Consider the following 22786-nt stretch of genomic DNA (forward strand, 5'->3'; position numbering starts at 1 on the left):
CGAAAACAGAAAAGAAAAGCCCCAAGGATTCTAGTTTCAAACTCAGATTTGAAGATACTGATGGACTATCTGTACAGTATTGGACAATATAAACACATATGAATAATGGTCAAAAGGAGTACAGATAACAAACAGTAGATGGCAGCAATACGCCCTTGCAGCTCTCCGTCAAATCCAAGAAGAAGAAGAAGAAGCAGAAGAAGAAGAAGAAGAAGAAGAAGAAGAAGAAGAAGAAATAGTTAAAAAATTGAGTATAAAACTGGGAGTTTGGGAAAAATGTTTCTTCGGATGGAGCTTTTGAAGGTGGGACGCCGTAATGTACTAAGTATTCTGTGTTGTTTTGTAGTAGTTAACTACTACAGCACAGCTGACAGCGTCAGTGATTTTAGCCTAAACAAGCTTACACGCTAACGAGAACAATCAATGCAGATTCATCGCATTTTGTAGAATAGTGATTTTGCAGTGTGAATACGACTTGAATATCTATGTTGCTACATTAACCGCGTGAATGGCGACTTGGTTTAGATACAGGACCATTTGTGACTGCAAGTTTGTTAGTTTCAGTGAAGCTAGGAAACACAATAGCTTCCACAGCTTACGTCAAACTAGCTACTGGGAACAATCACTACGTAACTAGGGTACCGATATCATAAATACTCCCGAGGTTAAAACAAACCACTCCTTCCTTTAGTAACACTGGTCAGGATCACGTCAATAGGCAATGGTTTGTCTCATGTGACCACGCAAACTTGTCATCACACCGCAGCTTAGCATTAGTGTAGCATTAGCTGCATATGGAGAAGCTTTTTTGGTAACTATCACCTTTTTAAATATTGAATAACGCCACGCACACATTATAAATACTGATTACAACAATATAGTGTTGGCCATCTTGTGTTTGTTTGCTAACGTTAGAAGAAGTCCTTGCGTTTACGTGTGCTATCGTCCTGCATTATACACGCTAAAACTGTGTAACCTTAAACACCACGTACTGGTCTTGATTTGTCATTGCTCACGCTTCTCACCACCTTGTTGCAACGATCAACAACCTTTTGTTCACAGTGTAAATATTCAGGACAGTAAAACAACTGCATTTTGAAACAAGGTCCTTTTGTTTAGTTTGTAACCCAAGCAGTCTTTGCAAAATATCAATATTGTGTCATAACAAACATAATTTGTTCAGATTAGTCCACATTAACCCATATATGGCCCTTGCTAGTGACATTATCTATTATGTTGATGCAAATTGTTAAATGGCAGATGATGTACAATGCAGTCAAATGCTCTCACTAAAACACATTTTAATACATAATGGACCTGTACTATATATTCAGACTGTAGGACTGGGTCATCAGGCTCTTCTTTACTTTTCTTATTTACTACCTTAACTAACTAAGTTTTAGGACCATGGAGCAGGACATTTACATGCACTTACTTTGAAATCCAATTTGGTACTGTTTCTCAAGCTTCAGCTGTAGAATAACTTTTAACTTGCTCCAAACAGGCACTGGAACCTTTCTTCCTTTAGAGCACAGATCACAAACAGGAGAAGGAGATGGAAAAGATGACATCCCTCCACTTGTCATCAGCCACTGCTTTAACACCCTCCAAGAGACCCTGAGAGGAAGTTAAAATAATCTTCTGGGGTATCAGACAAGACAGGCAGACAAAGAGAAAACACCCAAAGCTATTAGCCACAATAAGAGCAGTGGAAATGGCTTTCTTGGACAATCCAGCCATTATTCTGGCCCACATCAGACAGTCCCATGTTACCAGTGATGATACAGGAATGTGTGAGATGGTACTGATAGACCAGGATGTGGATCTGGAGAAGTGCCAGCTGGCTCTGGTACCTGGTAGCACCTGTGGGTCAGGCTACCTGAGTGAAGAGGGCAGCAGTGTGACGGATAATCATGCTTGTGACCTATCCCAGTCCATGGACATCACCTCCAGCTGGGACTTTGGTATCCGTCGGCGTTCTAACACAGGTAAGCCCATCTCCTGGCCCTTGCTCCTCAACTGTGCAGGCTTTCGGTCAAGCACAGTTTCCTTCTGTCTTTATGAAAGGAGCAGCCTCAGAGCCTGGTTTGTTGTTTGAAGAGGTTTTGTGTGTCTAATCTGGGCTAGTGGTTTACTGAGGCTTGTGTCAAATTGTGTGTGCAATTCAAATTTGTTGTGCAGGTAAAAGGCATGGGGTTACATTGCAGGGGTCTCATAAAAAAGTGCGGAAATGGCGTACGCCAAAGAAAATTCTGATTTATAAAACCGTGCGAACGCACACCTGAGTGCAATGTTCTCTTCATAAATCACAGTCCACCTGGAAACACTCGTACTTGTATCTGCCTCCAAATCCGCCCTCCACACGCTCACTTTCAACCATAAATGGTCAATGCAAAGCAGGGCATGGATATTAAATTATACTGCTGACCAATGGGTTTCCACCGTGAGTCCTGACAGTCACGGCATCAAGCGATGAGAAGAGGAAGCGAAATTTTCTGACACTGACATCGAGGTGCTTGTTAGTGAGGTGGAGGTGAAGACCGATTTTATGGGACAGCAGTGATGTCACTAATAAAGAAAATACACTGATACTCTGCTGCTGCTGCTGATAATACAATGTGTGAGAGTGAGTACGATAGAAAGAACGGAGACTGAAGTAAAAAAAAAAGATCACAGTTCAATAGAATCTATATCAGCTGATCAGACATCGCTGAACCCTCTATTCTTCCTCATCCTTCCATTCACATGCACACATCACGCAGAACCCCGCACCACTGTCAAGGCAGGATTTATTTATTTAGAGCATCAGACCGATTCCCTCACATCAGCGGATCCTTACCTCCACTCTGGGATATTATTTGGAAAGTTTCTTAAATTCTTGTAAGTGATCTCCTGTGCGCCTGATGGCACAGTCACGTTCACTGCAGTGAATTGATGATACACGCGCAGTGTTAGAAGATATTTTTAAAACCTATTAATGACTCGGCTCTGTAACTCCGCTGTTAAATGGAATCTAAACGTAATTTGCTGTAAGTTGTTTTATATATTTTTTTAATTAAAAGGTTTGTGCGGAACAGATATGTTGGCGAGCAAAACTTAGCTGTGGGTTTTAATGTAAATGCTAAATTGGATCAATAATCTGCTTCAGTTCACCACCTCACGTCTCCAAAACGTTTGTACGCATGGGTCAGAGTTTGCGTGGAAATACGCAAATTTTCCCGTCAAGTTTGTTTTTATAAATCCCATCATTTGCGTGAGGAGTGGCGTAAGCACGTTTCAGGCCTAAGAAAACCCATTTTTATTTTCGCTCTGAGGCCATGTGTCTACCTGCATTGACATGCTCCTTGGGTGAACTGATCAAAGGTGGACAGCTCTAGTTATGTCAGTTCACACCTGGCATTAAATCCATACAAGTGCAGTGTCTGTTCTAAACATGCCTGTTAGCTTGGCCTGTGGTAATGCTGGATGCAGCTTTCTTTCTGTAATTGCACAAGTGACCTGCAGTAACTGAAAAGTGGCAGGTAAGGACCAGCTGCGGGTCTCGGGCTGCACAACTCTGAAACTGAACTATCGCTACTGCACATAGAGCAGTTCACCTGTTTATTCATTATTCAATAAGCTGTACTCATTATGCACAACCCTGTACTGGAGATTCAGTTGTCTTTGCCGTTTGTTTTGAATGCCCTGTTGTCATGATTTACAATGCCACTTTCGTTGAGGATGTTTGCATTGTCACGTGTTAGAAGCGTCATCGACCCCTCCCCATCCCAATTGCTCATGGTGAATCCCGGGGGGGGAATCCCGTGCTGTGTCCCACATCAACTTCTCCTGGATTTCTATGGACATTATACTGGCAGAGAAAGTCGGCAGACACTGCAGAGCGTCTCACTTGGACAGAATACGGAGGAACTGTTGTATTCAGTTCATATCTGGAAGAAGCTATAGTAAGGTGGAGACTCAAACCCAACCCAGACACATCAACAGTGTATATACTCAGATTGGGTAAAACTAAACAACATAATGATATTTCTAAACAAATAAGATGAAGTGAGATCCAATCAGTGGTCACAGGAGACAAATTTAGGATGCATTTTAATGCCAGGTGTGAACAGACAGAACTCAGCTGCACTTACGATCAGGTCAGAGGTGAGTGTGCGACTGGGTTTACGTCTGGTGACTGGGGAAGCCACTGAAGTTCACTGAACTAATGGTATCATCATCCATCTCAGCTGAATTGAAAAATTAAGGCCGGACATTACTTTTAAACATGCATTTGCGTAGACAACCGACTGCATCATGAACACAGTTGTTCATATACTTGCCGATGTACTACGCGTGTTACCGGAGGATACCTCGAGAGGGCACACCGAAGAAATTAGTCCGTATAGAACTTTCGGATTTGCATGATGTAAACAATAAACATGGTGAAACTTGATGAGTTTACCATTTTGTTCATTCTGAGATCACTGCAGAAAAAGAGACAGCGGAGTCTGTAAGGCCCTTAAATCAATCACGGCACGACAATGGCGAGAATGTTTCTCTCGTTCTGCCAATGCGTGAGGTCGATGATGAAAAACACCACCAGTATTTTCAAATGTTTGTCAGTACCTTTGATGATTTGCTCTGAAAGATTAGCCCACTGATGATGCACCACATATTCTATAATACGACCGCTACACTGCCCCTAACGGTCAAGTGCAGATTGCATCTGGCGTATGCATAGCGTTAACGTGCACAAAGGATGCAGGATACGCAAAGCAGCCATCATGCGCAGACGTATGCATAGTTATAAGCAAGTATATCTCCGGCCTCAGTCTGTATGCAGCACAGTTGTAGCATATTTCTTAGTGCCTTTCCAGTTTGATCTGTCCTTCCCACTTTGTGTGTTTCCCTCTAAACTTTATGATTTGGGTTTTGGCTGTGACAATTTTTTGTATCGGTTATTGTCTTGTGATGATCAGTTTTTACCACTGTGTCATCTGCTTTCAGTTTAGTGGTATTTGATGTGGCAGCAGCAGTCATAATCATGTAAGCAGACAATTTTACACCAGAATACCAAAGGGGGTTGTCAAAAAGGCAACCACATAAACAATGTACAAATATTTCACTACAATTCATGTCCTGGGACATAATTACTTGTCACTTTTCTCCAATACAGAAACATAACATGTTTTTATAAAGGCAAAATATTTAATTACATCAGTTCTGATTTGTCTATAACTGTTGAGCCACAGTTGTAAGTCAGCAGTAGCCACTTTATAACAGTATTGAGTTCTTTTGATTTTCATAACAATGGCCTGTCAAGGTTTGGTGTCCTAATTAGCATTAAAGCAGTCATCAAATGAAAATTGGTACAAATGGGTACGTTATCTGTGGTGATGTAAAATCTGAGTATAGTGAGTTTCAATCAACTAAAGAGTGTGAAGTTACAATCAGCTGTTTATCTGGAAAGAAAATGTGGGTTGGGTGATAGAGGGAGTCCAAAGGTAGACACAATCTCTCCTTTTGGCTCTCTTGACTTTTGTAATCAGTTGGGTGAAGTGCTGGTAGCGGTAATGTGTTGGGGTTAGAAAGCGACAATAATTGAGACTTTCAGAATGACCTGTGGTGGCTGTCTCATCAGGACTTCAACAAGACAGCCGTGACAAACCGGGGGCTGCTGGTAAGATAAAAGGGATGAACAAAACTATAGCCAAGTATATACGTTTTATTTGCTCTTCATATTTATGTGTAACACAGTATTTGTGTGAGACTGTATTTATAGCATGGGACATGTCAGTGAGTTTCACACGGAAGATGTTTAGAAATATACCTTTTCCTCTGGTATTGCTCTCACAATCCCAGCATAAGGAAAAACATTAAACCAAAATGTACAGATCGCTGATATTTTTATTGTTTGCTTGATCTCTATTTGTTATAGGTTTGTAGCGACATTGACTTGTTTGCATATAAAAGGAAGTTTAAAGTTGTTCTTTCTTTTCAGCCCAAAGACTTGAAAGGCTAAGGAAAGAACGGCAGAACCAGATCAAATGTAAAAACATTCAGTGGAAAGAGAGGTCTTCATCCCAGTCAGGTATGATTTTTGTAAAATGTTTAAGTCCATATTAAGATTATAAAATGTCAAAGCTGCACTCATGGCAATTTTGTAGTAAAACACAACCTGTTACTTTGCACTTACTGATGTTTCTTTGCGGAGTGAAAGTGTCCCACACCTGATTTCTTCTATTTTGGATTTCTTTTGTAAAATTTCAATGTTTCAGATCATCCAACTCATTTAAATAAAAGAAACACAAAATGCAGTTTTTAAATTATCATTCAATCAATGTAACCTAAATCTAAAAATAGAAGAAAGCAGGCATGGGATAAATAATTTTTCACAGCACTGTAATTATGTGAAATACTTTGAAATCAAATTAAACTTCTTGATCAGTAGACAAAGTGGGGTACCAAAAACCTGGGGATAGGAACCTGCTAAAGGGACCAGAGAAAAGAAAGTGTGATCTGCGATGATGAACTGGATTGATATGCATGCTTGTAGCAAAACACTTGCTTGTGAAATGAAATATACTGCACTTTCTCCAATATTCTATCCCTGGTTTTGATCAAATCAAGGTTTTACAACATCATGTTTTTTTTCCTTTAATGACTTCTGTACAGTGGAAGATCTGGGGTCTGTGTTTGAAAAACGTGACTTCAAAGACAGGCCCCGGTTAACAGGTACTAAATCCACCCTTTCACTACGACTGGAGCAGTGTCCCCAGCAGCTCAACAACCCCTTCAATGAATACTCCAAATTTGATGGCAAGGTGAATTATTCTACATTTATACAACACTGTGCCTCAAGAATGACTTGAGGGAATTTCTTCAAATTTGGTACAAAGGTCAAGGTCACCATTACGTCACAAAGCTCTCTTTTGCCTCTTGAACACCATATCTTTAGAATGTCTCAAGAGAATTCTTTCGACTTGGCAGAAACTTTCCCTTAGACCCTGTTCAGACCTGCTATTAACATGAAAACAAGTGGTCAATGCTAAGTCTAAGTCTGAAACACACCTGAGTGCACCCTGAGATCAATCACACAAAACACATGCTGAGGTGGTGTGAGACGTGTGTTGTCATATTTTATTCAATGTGTGAACTCAAATCCATCCTGGGCCAAATATGAATGACAACTCAAATCTGACCACAATTTTTATGTTTCTCTGATATGTTTGTAGCCACAAAATCACCATTGACCAACACATAATTATTCAAATGTTTTGTCCAATTGCTAAAATCTTTCATCATTGTAGATCTATGCAAAGCATCAATTCAATCCGCCCCTCCTGTCTCGCTTGCCCAACTTCTTTCCTGCATCGCATTCACTCAAAAACAAACATGCATGGCACGCACACAGACACACACAAAAGTTGTTGGACATGTCAGTAAACTCGCACTGTGTTAAAACTATTTCACTTGGTCTTTGTGAACAAAAGTGACATCCGGGATTATTTGTATAGAGAGGAAAAGTGAGATATGATCACTCGTGGTCACAGGAGGCGTATGCCAGGTATGGACCCAAAAAGGGAAAGTAACGCTGTCCACATGAAATTGGATATCTCAGGATATGTTATTCCGGGTCTGAATAGGGCCTTAGACTCGAAACGTGTTTTTGGCCGTTTGAACATTTTACCTTTTGGAAATTAACTGACTAGTTGTCACTTGGACTCAAGGATAAATTATTGACATTATTTTTAGAAAATTGTAGGGTCATAGCAGGTAAAGCTCTAGGTGACCTCATAAGTCTTGGTGGGGGGGGGAGAAACGTTCTGTAAACTGAAACTACAATGCTTGGCAAAAGCATTTCTAGGTATTTCCAGTTCCTTCATGATTTTCTTTCATCACTTCATGTTTTAGGGCCATATTGGCACAACAGCTACAAAGAAGATCGACGTCTACCTTTCAATGCAGATGGCTCAAGAGAAAGTACATCCAATGACAGTGGTGACTATCGCAAATGCCCGTGTCCATGACCTCATCGGGCTCATCTGTTGGCAGTACACAAGCGAGGGACGAGAACCCAAACTCAAGTGAGGGAAAACGTGTTAACAGCAGCTTCATTTAATATCGCTTTCTATGTAACACTTCAGTCACTCTCTGCACTCGTTTGTCACATCTCTCCACAGTGAGAATGTGAACGCCTACTGTCTCCATATTGCAGAGGATGATGGTGAGGTGGACACTGACTTCCCTCCACTTGACTCCAATGAGCCAATCCACAAGTTTGGTTTCAGCACGTTGGCCTTGGTGGAAAAATACTCCTCTCCTGGTCTCATATCTCGACAGTCGCTGTTTGTCAGAATGTAAGGAGTACATGTGTGACATGACTGGTTTAGAGGAGAGAGAAGATACCAGAACAGTTGTGTTTAAGGGTTATTTAATGTTTAATCATCACTCATTTGGTGAAATAGGAAGCCCAAGGAACCAAAAGCTTTGGTTTCTCCGATTCCAATTAAGTGAGATTTGGACTAACAAAGTTGAAGCTTTTTTTTGATTTGGGGTTCTGGGATTTTGACTAGCCATATCTCCCTTAATTCAGGTCATAGAGAAATTGTTGTAACGTCATATTAAAGCTATTTTCCTGCTCTATATTCACCCTATATTTTAAACATTATGCTTTTCCCAATAGGAAAATAAAGAATTATGGGTGATAATAACTAAGGTTGAATTGCTCCCAAAAGAATTACCTTTTAATGCTGGCAAATTTGCATGTATTTCAGATAAGGATATCTCAGCAATAACTTAAAGACCACACTCTGGTAGTTTTGATGACAACTTTTATTAATGTCTAAAATTGTGATGTTTTGACAAGAAATTCTTCTTCAGTGTGTATTGTATTTGTTCAATGTATAATGGTTGACTAGTTGATATATATACTATACATTAATCGATTATTGTTTTTAGGCTGAAATGCCCATCCACAACAAAAACATCCTTAACCTTTTCTACTATTTCCATTTTAGAAATGCTGCTCATGGTTTTTCTCTGATACCTGTGGACAGTTTGAAGGTAACTATGAAGGAAATTCTCCAGAAAGCACTCAAGAAGAGGAAAGGCTCACAGAAAGGTTCAGGTAATTATGCATAAGATGTCCTGCACTCTTCCTTGAATGTGACCATAATGCTAAAGCCAGAACAGTAGGTTTTGTCAGGCGTGTTGGTTTATCCTAAATATGAGAAGATGAGCCGAACTCGGTTTGTTCAATCAAGTATTTATTTAGGAAGCAATGAAAGGTAACAATCAGCAAAGCAATGGGCATCCAACAAGTCGCATCAGAACCGCAGACCCATCAGAACGCATCAAACAGCCGGCGCCTGTCTATTTTATAACAGTAGATCTTGGTTCTTCCTCCTCGAAAGTGCGCAGGCGTAGGCCATCCTCTTGGTATTGGAATAAGGAAGTGACAAGGAGCCACTCCCAAGGCCTTGACACAGCTGAAGGCATGTGGGCCAATGGTGTTGACAATTGGAGAAAAGATTATTGTGTTCTTGCGATATCAAACAATGTTCTGTTTGTACAGACATTCAAAACAATTTAACCAAAACAACGAAACACATTCTGGCGCTCACACATTATAATTTCAAGATTAAACAGTAGGAAGGAAAAGGTTATTATTAATCATTTGTTTGAAGGCCATTATCTGACTCAAACTGCTTCTATCATTATTGTTAAGAGTACAGCTATAATTTGAAATGCTTCTATCTTTATTTATTTAGAGTTCAGTCAGACAGAGAATATAGCTAAAATATTGAAATCCTGACAGGTTAAATGTTGGTTCTTCTTTTTCATTGAGTAAGGACATTGAGTTAGCCAACGTATGTATTCATTTAGTTTGGTCCTGTCTCCTTTTGTACACTGGTACATGCATTTAGGCACACATGTACACTGTGGACCACAAATGATAATAAAAAAGTTTATCTTGGAATTAACAACTTTTTCTGTGAGATACCAAACTGAAGTTGCATTTGCTGCTGGGTGGAAACATAAACCACCCAACCCTCACCCTTTGCAGATATGGGGCTTATGTCTTTAAAAATAAAGTACATGATGGCTGGCAGGGGTTAGAGGTTCCTTCACCAGCAAAACTGTTATTTAAACAGCTACCTTACATTACAAAAAAAAGCCCTACCACAAAGCAGAAACAACTTTTCCTTATACACAATTGTTAAAAAAAAAAAAAAACAAGGCCAAGGACTTAATTCCATTGTGGTTCTCTGGAACCAAATTAGTAGAGTTGTGAATTTGTTACTAACCTGTCTACAAACTTTTAAGGATTGAAATTTCTAAATTTAAGTGTTATTTTCATACCATCAATCTGTTAAAAAAGAGATTGACTGGTCAACAGTCAGACAGGCTAAGTACAAAAGTGCACCATTATTATTACTGAAAAAAAGTTCAATTTCTAAAAAAAAATTGTTGCCGTTTTCTGACTCTCCATCATTTTCCAACAGGGCCCATGTATCGCCTAGAGAAACAGACAGAGCCGAATGTCGCAGTAGACCTGGACTTGACACTGGAGAGTCAAAGCACCCTGGAGTTTTGCCTTGTCAGAGAAAACAGTACGTGATCCCAGTAGTTCAGCTGGATTCCACTAACACAGGGGTCAGCAACCTTTACAATCAACTGAGCCATTTTCCCCCCTTTTCCAGCCAATAAAATTTGTCTGGATCCGCAAAACATATTTGATAACAGTTTATAAAGTTCAGTTCATGCAGATGAAAATTAACTAGTTCACGTTCATAGTTAATTTTTTACAATTTTCAACTAAGTTCACGATTCCAAAATGGAACTAGTTTATGTTCATTGTTATATTTTTTTATTGGGATGATTTAGGTGACAAAGTTACCATCATATGTTTGGTTATGAATCGATGGTTTCGGATCATGTCTACGTGTCACTCCTCATTTTAACACCGAGTCCTGACTGAGCGTCCCGTCTCGTATTGTACTGAGCACAAAATGTTGAAGGAGTCATTTTTAATTGGTGGAGGAGGACACAGAAACTCCAGCTCGGTACAAACCAACTGCAGCTTCTGGTTGGATCATGAAGCAGCGGCGCTAATCACTGAGCAACTGCGACCAGAGAAACTCTGTGCATTCACTGTTTCCACTGTTCTTCAAAGTCACTTACTGTCTGCTTCACCTGGACGAGATCTGATCTCACTGCGTGTGTCGCTGTGACTGGGGGGGGTGGAGCCCCGGTGTCTGTGTGTGTGCGTACTTTCTGGGAGGCCAAATGAAGGCCTGTTATAATTATGATGAAAAAATGAACGTAAACATTCGTCATAGTAAACTGAATCGTTAAGTTCATTGCGCACGAATAATATGAACGGCGTTCCTTGAACACAATACTTTACAGAGAGCCACTGCAGAGGGGCCGAAGAGCTGAATGCGGGTCCGGAGCTGCGGGTTGCCGACCCATGCGCTGATACATCTGCCTTATCTTCTCAGTGATGAGCTACAACTGGTTACACTTCATCAGCTTTACTTCAGCAAACAGTGGTTGTAGATGTAAATGTTTAAACAATGATTTTACCTCTTAGGAGAGTTTGAAGATGTGAAAGACAAAGAAAACAACCGCAGGCATGCTGTTTAATGCAAAAATGATGAAGAGGTAATGTGTTTGTGTGAAAAGCAGATGGGTATGCGTGTGTGTCTTAAGAGGAGATAAGACACAGATCAAGGGCCTCTTTCAACAGGGGCCTCATTAAAGGTCCATGTGGAGGAGACTAGTACAGTTTTGTAGCTCTTTTACAGAGACTGATACCTAGTGCATCTGCTGTGAGGCCGATCATCGAAGGTCCTCTTGGCAGCTACACAAACAGAAATGGTATACATGAACAGAGATAATATATAGTATAGTGGCATGATTTACCGTCCATGATGCCCAACTATGATCCACAAGTTGGCTGCAGACAGATTTCTTGATCTGCAATAATAAAGCACAAGAACTCCTGGGAAGAAGTCAAGCCAGAAAAATGTAATTAGACACCCTTAAACACAACTGTTCTGGAATCTTCTCTCTCCTCTAAACCAGTCATGTCACACATGTACTCCTTACATTCTGACAAACAGCGACTGTCGAGATATGAGACCAGGAGAGGAGTATTTTTCCACCAAGGCCAACGTGCTGAAACCAAACTTGTGGATTGGCTCATTGGAGTCAAGTGGAGGGAAGTCAGTGTCCACCTCACCATCATCCTCTGCAATATGGAGACAGTAGGCGTTCACATTCTCACTGTGGAGAGATGTGACAAACGAGTGCAGAGAGTGACTGAAGTGTTACATAGAAACTGATATATAATGAAGCTGCTGTTAACACGTTTTCCCTCACTTGAGTTTGGGTTCTCGTCCCTCGCTTGTGTACTGCCAACAGATGAGCCCGATGCGGTCATGGACACGGGCATTTGCGATAGTCACCACTGTCATTGGATGTACTTTCTCTTGAGCCATCTGCATTGAAAGGTAGACGTCGATCTTCTTTGTAGCTGTTGTGCCAATATGGCCCTAAAACATGAAGTGATGAAAGAAAATCATGAAGGAACTGGAAATACCTAGAAATGCTTTTGCCAACCATTGTAGTTTCAGTTTACAGAATGTCCCCCCCCAAGACTTATGAGGTCACCTAGAGCTTTACCTGCTATGACCCTACAATTTTCTAAAAATAATGTCAATAATTTATCCTTGAGTCCAAGTGACAACTAGTCAGTTAATTTCCAAAAGGTAAAATGTTCAAACGGCCAAAAACACAGAATTTATTCATGTGATAAAGAGAGAGAAGAGGAAAAATGATCTGTCATGTCTCTTCCGACAATCTAAGCCTATAGCAGCATAACTAAAAGCTGGTCCAAGGCAGACCTGAATTGGCTCTTATTATAAGCTTTATCAAAAGGGAAGGTTCCCCTCATTAACTGAAACTGGGAGATTCCACAGGAGAGGAGCTTGATAGCTACTTTTTTAATTCTGGGAGTGCTGTGCTCTAGTGGGGTGATATGGTAGTATGATGGTGTCATCATTAAGGGCTTTGGAGGTGAGGAGGAGAGTTATACATTCTCTTCTATGGTTAACAGGAAGCCAGTGTAGTGAAGCTACTACAATATAATTGACCACGGGTTGGCTGTTAGATCCTGGTTTGATCCCTGTCAAATGAACACCATTGATCCCTTTAAACCAGAGATCTCAAACTCAAATAAGCTTGGGGCCACTAATGGTAGTGCCATCTCAAGGGAGGGCCACTTCAATGTTCAAGGAGTACAAGAAAGTGCAATATTTCTAAAATTGAACATTTTAATTACCATTAAACAGAAAATTATCCAAATTTAGAACATCTGCCTTAAATAGTAAGTTAAATTCTTTTTTTCCTTACCCTTAGTAAGTGAGAGAAAGTAATTTAAACTGAAACCTTGCACTTACTGAACTATCAAAATGAAATCCCTTAATAGATTTGTATTTTTTGTCTTCCAAAACACCTGGCATTGCTACTACTCATATTTTCTTCATACTTAATAAATAAAATGCAAACATCCACATTTTTGAACAATTAGTGCAAATGTTTTTTTCATAAAAATTACACAAATCCCCAAATGCATTTGTCTTGCCAGACACCTGGCAGCGCTTCTTCTCACACAGCTGAGCCACATTTGCCCTGATGAAGGTCAGAAATGTTTCCCTGAGTACAGCTTAAAGGTACATTGTTGAGAACAGTTTCTCACACATACATGTGCTTCCAAAAAGACACATTATCCAGCTTCTGGGAAGGATGTAGGCAGTTCTCTCAGAAATTGTCCAGTCATTTCTGCTATTCGCTCTGCTTCTCTAAATTTAGTTTTTAGCTCACTGTCTAAGTTCCATTTGCAACACACTTGGAACACTCTCCACATCAGCTGAAAAGGGGTCTGCAAACATCTGGAAAGTGTTGCGGTGTGCCTTTGAAGTCAGCGGAACACTCATCAAACTCCTGCTGTAGGTTCTCAATAGCAGAAACGTATCCATCACCAGTGAATGCTGTGCCCTCTTCCATAAGAGGATCTGCACACTGAAATGACTGAGGTTTTTGCAGAGGGCTGGGTTTCCTACAATCTCAGTTTTGTGGAGAAGGCTTTTACACTCTATTTATATTAACAGTTACTTGCCGTAACTGTATTTGCTGACGGCAAGATATATTATTGAATGAGCTCTTCTTTTATGGACATAGAATATCAGCAACTTGCAACATACAGTCCTTAAGAAACTGCCCTTCGATGAATGGCTTTGGCGATTAATTCACTCACCATGTACTTTGCTTCAACTGCAGCATCAGCATCCTTCTTTGCTTTGCGGAAAAACCTTGCTGAGACGTTAGTCCTCTCTGGTTGCGAGGCACGCTTATACTTCTTGTAATGTTCGCCGTGTTTAATAAAGTAGTGACGCTTGAGATTATATTCCTTCAGAGCAGCGACTTTTGCTTGCATATCAGGCAGGTAGCATTCCAGCTAAACTCCACGAAAAAATACTTCAATGTCCATCTTTCTTGAAACTCTCTGTGTTCATCTTCCACTCATTTCGGTTGGGAAAGCGTCATCTTTACCGCTCGCCGGCAAACAACACACGAACCTGCTCTGTTACGGTCTCTTCTAAACCTTTGAGCCTTGCCATTATTTTGCCCAAAACTAAATACATTTTGAATAGAATTGTTTATTTAAATTGCATTTGAAGGTTTAAATTGCTGTGGAACAACTAGGAATAATAATAATAAAAAAAATAAAGATAAGGGGACTTATTGTATTATATTTCAACATCAGGTCACAGGCCAGATGAGGAGCAGGGGGGAGGGAGTTTAAGACTTGACTGAAATCAAATGACTTCATGCGGTTGATATCACAGAAAGGGGTATGGAACGTGTCAATGTGAAGCTCCCCCTTGGAATTGCATGATAGGGTCAATGAAATAGGATTCTGATACAATTAATGTTAAGGTTATAAATCATTAATAAGATATGTTCATAATTGTTGATTGTTATCAATAATGTTTGTGATGTCTTCAAGCAACAGAATATGCATTGAGTAGTTTAAAATGTGTTAACAAGTTTTTTTTAGCTGTCCCACTTTATCAAATATGATTGATAAGGTGGGAGAGCATTCTCTGGGTAATCTGGGACAGTCATTTAAGTTCTGTAAATGGGGGAAATACGCATTCAGGGACTAAAAAGTAAAAATAAAAAGATAAACCAAAGAGATGTTTCACAGGATCAGAGTTGTCAGACAGGAGTTACTGGTAAATACAGTCTGTCCCTGTCCGTTCAAACTGATTGTCTGATTAACTAACTAGCACTTGAGTTAGCTCTCTTGGTCAGAGATGATCCAAAAAGCACAGAAGAGTCTGTCCTTTGGTCTGCAGCCATTGGTGTCACCAAACATGTGGAGAAGACAATGGGCTGATCGATGATGATGGTCTCTCATCAGTGTTTGTTCCCTGAGTGGCCCCAATGGAATGGCAACAAATGTTGGTCTGATTAGGGCTTCCTCCCAGAATTTCTGTTTGTAGCAATATTTTTGCTTGCTTTTCTTTTGTCTCTAGGCTCTAGGGGAGAGGAGAGTTCAGAGGAGGACCCTCCTGTTGACATCACCACAGTCCAAGACATGTTGAGCAGTCACCACTACAAGTCCTTCAAGATCAGTATGATCCACAAGCTACGCTTCACCACAGATGTCCAGCTAGGTACACACTGCTGCAAGCTGTATAATTTGTGTAATAATTTTTCTCCAGTTTCTTGAAATTACACAAGATAATGCTTATTGGAAAAACTCTTGGTAATTCTTGAAACAATAAGTCCTTGATTCCAGATGCTCGTAATGAGCATATTCTAGCTGGAGCTTGCTAGTGAATTAACTTAGAGGTTTGACACAAACTGTCTTTAGTTGAATGCTATTTAGCCTTAATTTGCTAATAAGCCAGGTTGGAGTTTTTATCCATAACAGTCATGCTCAGCTGGTTACTGCTTAGAAAGCATTGAGCAATTGAACCAATTGATGAGTTTGACAAATGTATTTTAGCTAAAAATTAAAAAGTTTGAAGTTACAATTGGAGCTTAATACAAAGTTGTTTACTAGGTATGCTACTTACGCTGAAACAGACAAACCAGACTTCACAGTCAAATGTTTTATCATTTTCCAGAGAAGGTAATGGAAGATAAACACCCCATACAGCATAACCTTTTGACACCTGTTTTTTACCCCTTAATCAGCAGCTCTGTGTTTTTGTTCATCTTGAAAGGATACATTTCATGCTTATCCCTATTTGTCAATAGATGGACTGACTGATATTGTCATCCCTAAAGTTGCATTATGAAAATATTGATCCAGTATCCAGAAGCTTTGTTTTGAGATTGTCAGTTGGTTATCTCAGGAACACCTCCAGGAATACGATAAAATTTGGTAAAGATTTTCACTCTGATTCACGGAGGAAATGATTAGACGGCCAGTGTGACCTTAAAACCCCTTTTTTCTTAATAAGGCCTATAGAGAATGCTTTAAAAATTGGAACATGTCAATTTAGATTCAGGGATTAACTGAGTAGATTTAGATGGTCAAAGGGCAAGGTCATGTTGGCCCCTTAAAATATGTTTTTGACCATATTTTTTAGCATGATATCTGAAGTCTGCCTTCACAGAATTTCTTCACATTTTTGCCAGTTGTCATTTGGACTCAGAGATTAACTAATCTGATTTGAGTGGAAACTGCACTGGTTTGCGGAGGCATACTACCACAGGGCAGCTTGTCCAGTTGATTCATGATTGACATACCATTGCTTCTTCAGGCATTTCAGGAGAGAAGGTGGAGATTGATCCTGTTACCAATCAGAAGGCCAGTACTAAGTTCTGGATACGGCAGAAACCCATCTCTATTGACTCAGACCACCTCTGTGCCTGTGACCTTGTAGAGGAGAGAAGCCCCAGTGAGTGTACCATGGCTTATTTTCTTCAACTTAACATATAAAGCAATTCATACGTACATTATCACCCATTGCTGATGAGATTTTCTCATGCAGCAGAAGGACTTTACCCAATTGTCACACAATAGTTGATGTTTAATTTTCATTCTTTTAAGTCTACCCCAGCCAGAAGTTAATGGGGTTGATTTCTGACATTTTGAGATAAATTCTCAAAGCTGATAAACCAACAATTTCTGCAGACACATCGGCATTGTAGCTGCTGTGGGATGATGCTAGTGCTCCCCCTAGTGTAAATTTTGCCATTTTTTATGATTAAGATATTTTTACCTTAATGTTTCAATGCTGGATGTAGCTGGGTTTGTAAAACATTTATCCCACTTTGGGATCTAGGCTTGTTTTGGGACATCAAGCAGTTGTAAGCCTTTCTTCTACCGCTCTTAAGCACATTACATAAATTAAAAACATTTAGTTGGTGCTCAACAACACTCTGCTGGCAGAACTAGAAGATAAACACAATATTGATATTGATCAGTTAAAATATGGGTGTAAACTTATATAGATAATATAAGATAAGATATTTTTCTCACATTATGTGGTACTCCCTGGAAATCAGGAAACAACATTTAATTGTTAAACATTTATGAAAAATAGATTTGGATCATTAACCCTTTATTTCTGCTTTTATCCAGCAGCCTGTTATCTTCTCAGCTCAGAAGAAATCTGACACGTTCATGGTTTCACACATGGATCACACAAACTAACATGACTAAAGATGTGCAGAAATGGACAGGAGAAGTTATAGCTTTGGTCTGTGCATGATTGCTTTTGTCAGTCTCTGTCTCATAAATGTTTTCCCTCTGTTTTACAGCTCATGCAATTTTTAAGCTAACCTATCTCAGCAACCATGATTACAAGCCCCTCTATTTTGAGTCTGATGCTGGTACTGTCAATGAAATAGTGCTAAAGGTGAGTTCTAAATGAAGGTCTGTATTCCAGGGTGTCTGTCTTGGTTTGTTTCTCAATCAAATATTATGCCGGGACATGCACAGAGCTGATCAGACAAACAAGATGACCTGACAGCCTGTCAGTAAATAGATGATGAGTCTTTACAAATGTGGAAGGAGAAACACTCATTGCTCCAAAAATTTGGATAAAAAAAATCACACTGAGTGAAAATTTGAAATCGCAGGCTGTTGCAACTTCCGACTAGGGCCAGTAATACCAAGCTCCGAGGTATAATGGATCACAGCATTAACTATCTCCATTGACCAGACTATTGTTTTGTTGCAGTGCTGTATGTTCTGTGAACACACTTAATATCAACTGTGTCAAGTCTGAGAAAAATACCCAGGATGAAACAGCAGAAAGATAGTTTGAAACTTGCTACTGAGCATGTATTCTCACTCTCATGATCCCTCCTCAGATTTCAGTCTTGTGTTTTCAGCACGCTCTCCTTTCTAATGTCAGCATGCATGATATCATGTAGAATTTGCTAATTAGTCGTGTTTACAACCATTTGAAAATAAATGCATATAGGGTTGCAAAGGGGCGGTACATTTTCGGAAAATTTCCGGAAACTTTCCATGGGAATATTAAGCTCGGGAATTTTGTTTAAAAATTTTTAAAAAAAAAGGTACACAAATTAAACGCTGAGCAATAAAAACATCATTCAAAACTCTATTTTAAAGATGTATGGAATGCAGCACACGCTGCATGTTGAATTTCAACCCTTCACTGTGCATTTCTCCATTACCTGCGCAGATAATTCCCAGCATCCTGCACACTACAGCAGGGCTATTGAGGCCTGCTGTATTGTGCAGTACTAGTCAGGTAAGTTTCGATGATATTACTGGGGGAAATATATTAGCATGCTGATTGAGGATGGTTCATCTGTTCATCTAGCCTATTTCTATTCATTTATCCATCAATTGTAAAATATTTTTAAATACGATTCCAACTATTTGTATCTCTGGCATTGCTTTAGTGTTTTTTTACAAGCTTTTTTCTCATCTTATTCTACAGAACAATGCCACGTACACAATCTCATGTGTGGAGACATTTCACCCCAGCCAATGTAGAAGGAAAGGCTATGTACATTTACAAATACTGTGCAGAGACCTATGTTAAGAATGACACAAAAGATGCAGAAGCATATAGTCAAGTGCCCAAAGTTTCCTCAGGGCTCAAATCAGCCTATGACAAAACAAAATGTTTATATTTATGTCTGATTATGACAAGGTAAATACAGTTAGTATAAATTACCCACACAATTTCCAGTTTATTCCCGTTAATTCCCATGGAAAGTTTCCAACTTTGAATATTCCCAGAATTTTGCAACCCTATCATACTACTACTATATTTGTATATGTACATCTTAAAATGTTATAACAATAATAGCTGCTATATTATCAACTGTTGCAGACAATACACAGGATGAGTTTTAGTTGTTGATACAGTTGGGTCCATAAACATTGACACAATTTTCATCATTTTGGCTCTGTTCACCACCACAATAGATTTTGAATGAAACAATCAAGATGTGCTCTAAGTGCAGACTTTCAGCTTTAATCTGAAGCTATCAACATCCAAATCAGGTGAACGGTGTAGGAATTACAACAATTTGTATATGTGGCCCTCCCTTTTTAAGGGACCAAAAGTAATTGGACAATTGGCTGCTCAGCTGTTCCATGGCCAGGTGTGTGTTATTCCCTCGTTATTTCATTGACAAGGAGCAGATAAAAGGTCTAGAGTTAATTTCAAGTGTGGTATTTGTGTTTGGAATCTGTTGCTATCGACTCTCAATATGACGTCCAAAGAGCTGTCACTATCAGTGAAGCAAGACATCATTAGGCTGAAAAATCAAAACAAACCTGTCAGAGAGATAGCAAAAACATTAGGTGTGGCCAAATCAACAGTTTGGTACATTCTTAAAAAGAAACAACGCACTGGTGAGCTCAGCAACACCAAAAGACCCGGAAGACCACGGGAAACAACTGTGGTGGATGACAGAAGAATTATTTCCCTTGTGAAGAAAAACCCCTTCACAACAGTTGGCAAGATCAAGAACACTCTCCAGGAGGTAGGCGTATCTGTGTCAAAGTCAACAATCAAGAGAAAACTTCACCAGAGTAAATACAGAGGTTACACCACAAGATGTAAACCATTGGTGAGCCTCAAAAACAGGAAGACCAGATTAGAGTTTGCCAAAAAACATCTACAAGAGCCTGTACAGTTCTGGAACAACATCCTATGGACAGCTGAGACAAAGATCAACTTGTAACAGAATGATGGGAAAAGAAGAGTATGGAGAAGGGAAGTAACTGCTCCTGATCCAAAGCATACCACCTCATTAGTGAAGCATGGTTGAGATAGTGTTATGGCGTGGGCATGTATGGCTGCCAATAGAACTGGTTCCTTTGTATTTATTGATGATGTGACTGTTGACAAAAGCAGTAGGATGAATTCTTAAGTGTTTCGGGCAATATTATCTGCTAATATTCAGCCAAATGCTTCAGAACTCATTGGACGGCGCTTCACAGTGCAGCTGGACAATGACCCGAAGCATACTGCGAAAGCAACCAAAGAGTTTTTTAAGGCAAAGAAGTGGAATGTTCTGCAATGGCCAAGTCAATTACCTGACCTGAATCCAATTGAGCATGCATTTCAATTGCTGAAGACAAAACTGAAGGGAAAATGCCCCAAGAACAAGCAGGAACTGAAGACAGTTGCAGTAGAGGCCTGGCAGAGCATCACCAGGGACGATCCCCGGCATCTTGTGATGTCTATGGGTTCCAGACATCAGGCTGTCATTGATTGCAAAGAATTTGCAACCAAGTATTAAAAGTGACAATTAAATTTATGATTGTTATGTTATGTTTTTAAGGGTCCAATTACTTTTGTTCCCTTAAAAAGGGAGGGCCACACATAAAATGTGTAATTCCTACACCGTTCACCTGATTTGGATGTAAATACCCTCAAATTAAAACATCTTGATCGTTTCATTCAAAATCCATTGTGGTTGTGTACAGAGCCAAAATGATGACAATTGTGTCAATGTCCAAATATTTATGGACCTAACTGTATCAATAGAGATTGTTTGTCTTCTTACTACTAAATGATGGTGACTTAAACTGTGTTACCATGATGATGATTTAATGTCTTTGTATCTTTGGTCAAGGCCTGGGGAAGTCAGACATGCAGCTGAATGTGGTACCTCATAATTTTTCGTGTTTTTGATCATCAGGTGAACTATATCTTGGAGTCGCGTGCCAGTACCTCTCGGGCTGATTACTTTGCTCAGAAGCAGCGGAAACTGAGCCGCCGGACCAGCTTCAGCTTCCAGAAGGAGAAAAAGACTGGCCAGTAGACTGACCTAAGCTGCTCAGCCACCTGTCTGTATGTACACAGAAATGATAGTCTCATACACTGACAGCATCGGGCTAAATAGGACTGGAGACTGACTGGACAGTCAAGAAAGAAGAGAGGAGAGCAGGACACACAGCTGAAACTCCACCAGGGAAGAGAGAAGACAAGTGGAAACAAATGTGTTTTCTCGTTTAAATTGTATTGTAAAAAAGAAAGACTTGTGGGAAATGTTGGTTGTCATGTTGCCGTCAGTTCCTTTTTTATTAACTGCCTCTGAATTTATCTATCCTCCAGGATGGATTTGTACAGCTTGGACAAGTTGGTCTGTACACCCAACAATCAAATCAAAGCTACATCAAATCATGCTACGTGTTTTCCTCAAGCTTCCTGCATCTTTTTACACAATATAAAAAGAAAATGCTTCACGTTGCTGATGTATTGTAGTTGGCATTTTAACTTGAGTAGATTAAATTCTAATGATGAAATAGCCCTGGAATAAAAAACAAACAGGTGAGTACCTTCTGTCTGACTCTTTAACATTAAGTTTGATTGGCCTGTGATAAATCTGTTTGCTGGTTTCTTTTTGAAACTGTAAACAAGACCTGCAGCAAATGAACCTTTTCAAATAAAATTGGCTTTGGGATGAGGTATGTGCTTCACATACAGACAGATGTTTGAAGAATAAGTAGGGAGAAGAGATGAAGATAAGATAAAAAAAAAACAGTATAATGCTGTTAACTGTAACAGCACCACACATTGCAGCCTACAAAATTATCCATGCGGCTTTTAAAACATTTTACAGGACTGGACTAGCGGACTAGCTGGGTTTGCCTAGTGAGGACAGGTGTTTGAATGCCTTGGTTTAAATGCTTTCTCCTTTATCCCTGCACATGGTCTGAGGCTTTTTCATTTAAAAAATGAGCAGCCTTTTGGTAATTGCACACCAAACAGGTGTAGGAACATACACGCCTAAAGCACAAACCACCATTGCCATGATGAACCTTGCATCTGTATAGGAGAGTACAAACTTAAGGAGGGAAATCAAAGTTTCCCTCATATCTTTAACTTTCCTTATCCCTAACCCTAAACAGTCCTGTCCTATGCAGGACAGGACTGTTCACAGGACCCTACCTCAGCATTCATATACAGGGAAATGTCTATCAGAAGTGGGAGGAATTTTAGATGTGTTGTCCATCTTATATAGAGTCTTGGATTTGAGCAGAGTCAGGGGCGCAACTTGAGTCTCAACATGTGTCCATTTTTCACAATCTCGAAAATACTGTTCGTTATCAACATAAAACGGACACATGTCACAATAGTTCTAACGTCTAGACTATACCTAAATATGTTACAGACATGAAATAAATCTTAATATTTAGTCATTTTTCTCCCATGCCTGAAGGTTAAAGTTGTATGTATACCATATAGTCCTAGCAGAAACCCAATGTAGGCTC

General features: G+C 39.7%; 2 protein-coding genes across 4 annotated transcripts; one reads left to right on the forward strand and one right to left on the reverse strand.

Annotated features, from left to right (window-relative positions):
* Positions 1-152: 152 nt before the first annotated feature.
* On the forward strand, positions 153-21978 carry mapkap1 (MAPK associated protein 1). 3 transcript variants are annotated; one of them, XM_053411274.1, is made up of 13 exons: positions 153-303; positions 1505-1988; positions 5624-5662; positions 5984-6073; positions 6658-6806; positions 7897-8069; positions 8166-8342; positions 9003-9112; positions 10491-10598; positions 15594-15734; positions 16833-16970; positions 17836-17933; positions 21211-21978. In XM_053411274.1, exons 2-13 carry the CDS (start codon positions 1715-1717, stop codon positions 21331-21333), a joined length of 1620 nt encoding a protein of 539 aa, XP_053267249.1. In that variant the 5' UTR covers positions 153-303; positions 1505-1714; the 3' UTR covers positions 21334-21978. The 3 variants fall into 3 exon arrangements, with proteins under 3 accessions (XP_053267249.1, XP_053267250.1, XP_053267252.1); XM_053411275.1 differs by lacking the exon at positions 5624-5662; XM_053411277.1 differs by lacking the exons at positions 153-303; positions 1505-1988; positions 5624-5662; positions 6658-6806 and having other exon boundaries at positions 5985-6073.
* Positions 12091-12493, reverse strand: LOC128424853 (target of rapamycin complex 2 subunit MAPKAP1-like). Its single transcript, XM_053411278.1, has 2 exons — positions 12373-12493; positions 12091-12276 (listed from the first exon to the last, which is right to left on the reverse strand). The coding sequence occupies exons 1-2, from the start codon at positions 12489-12491 to the stop codon at positions 12096-12098; spliced, it is 300 nt and encodes a 99-aa protein (XP_053267253.1). The 5' UTR covers positions 12492-12493; the 3' UTR covers positions 12091-12095.
* Positions 21979-22786: the final 808 nt, after the last annotated feature.

Source organism: Pleuronectes platessa, chromosome 19 (genome assembly GCF_947347685.1).
Source record: "Pleuronectes platessa chromosome 19, fPlePla1.1, whole genome shotgun sequence".
In the NCBI taxonomy this organism is placed as follows: Eukaryota; Metazoa; Chordata; class Actinopteri; order Pleuronectiformes; family Pleuronectidae; genus Pleuronectes; species Pleuronectes platessa.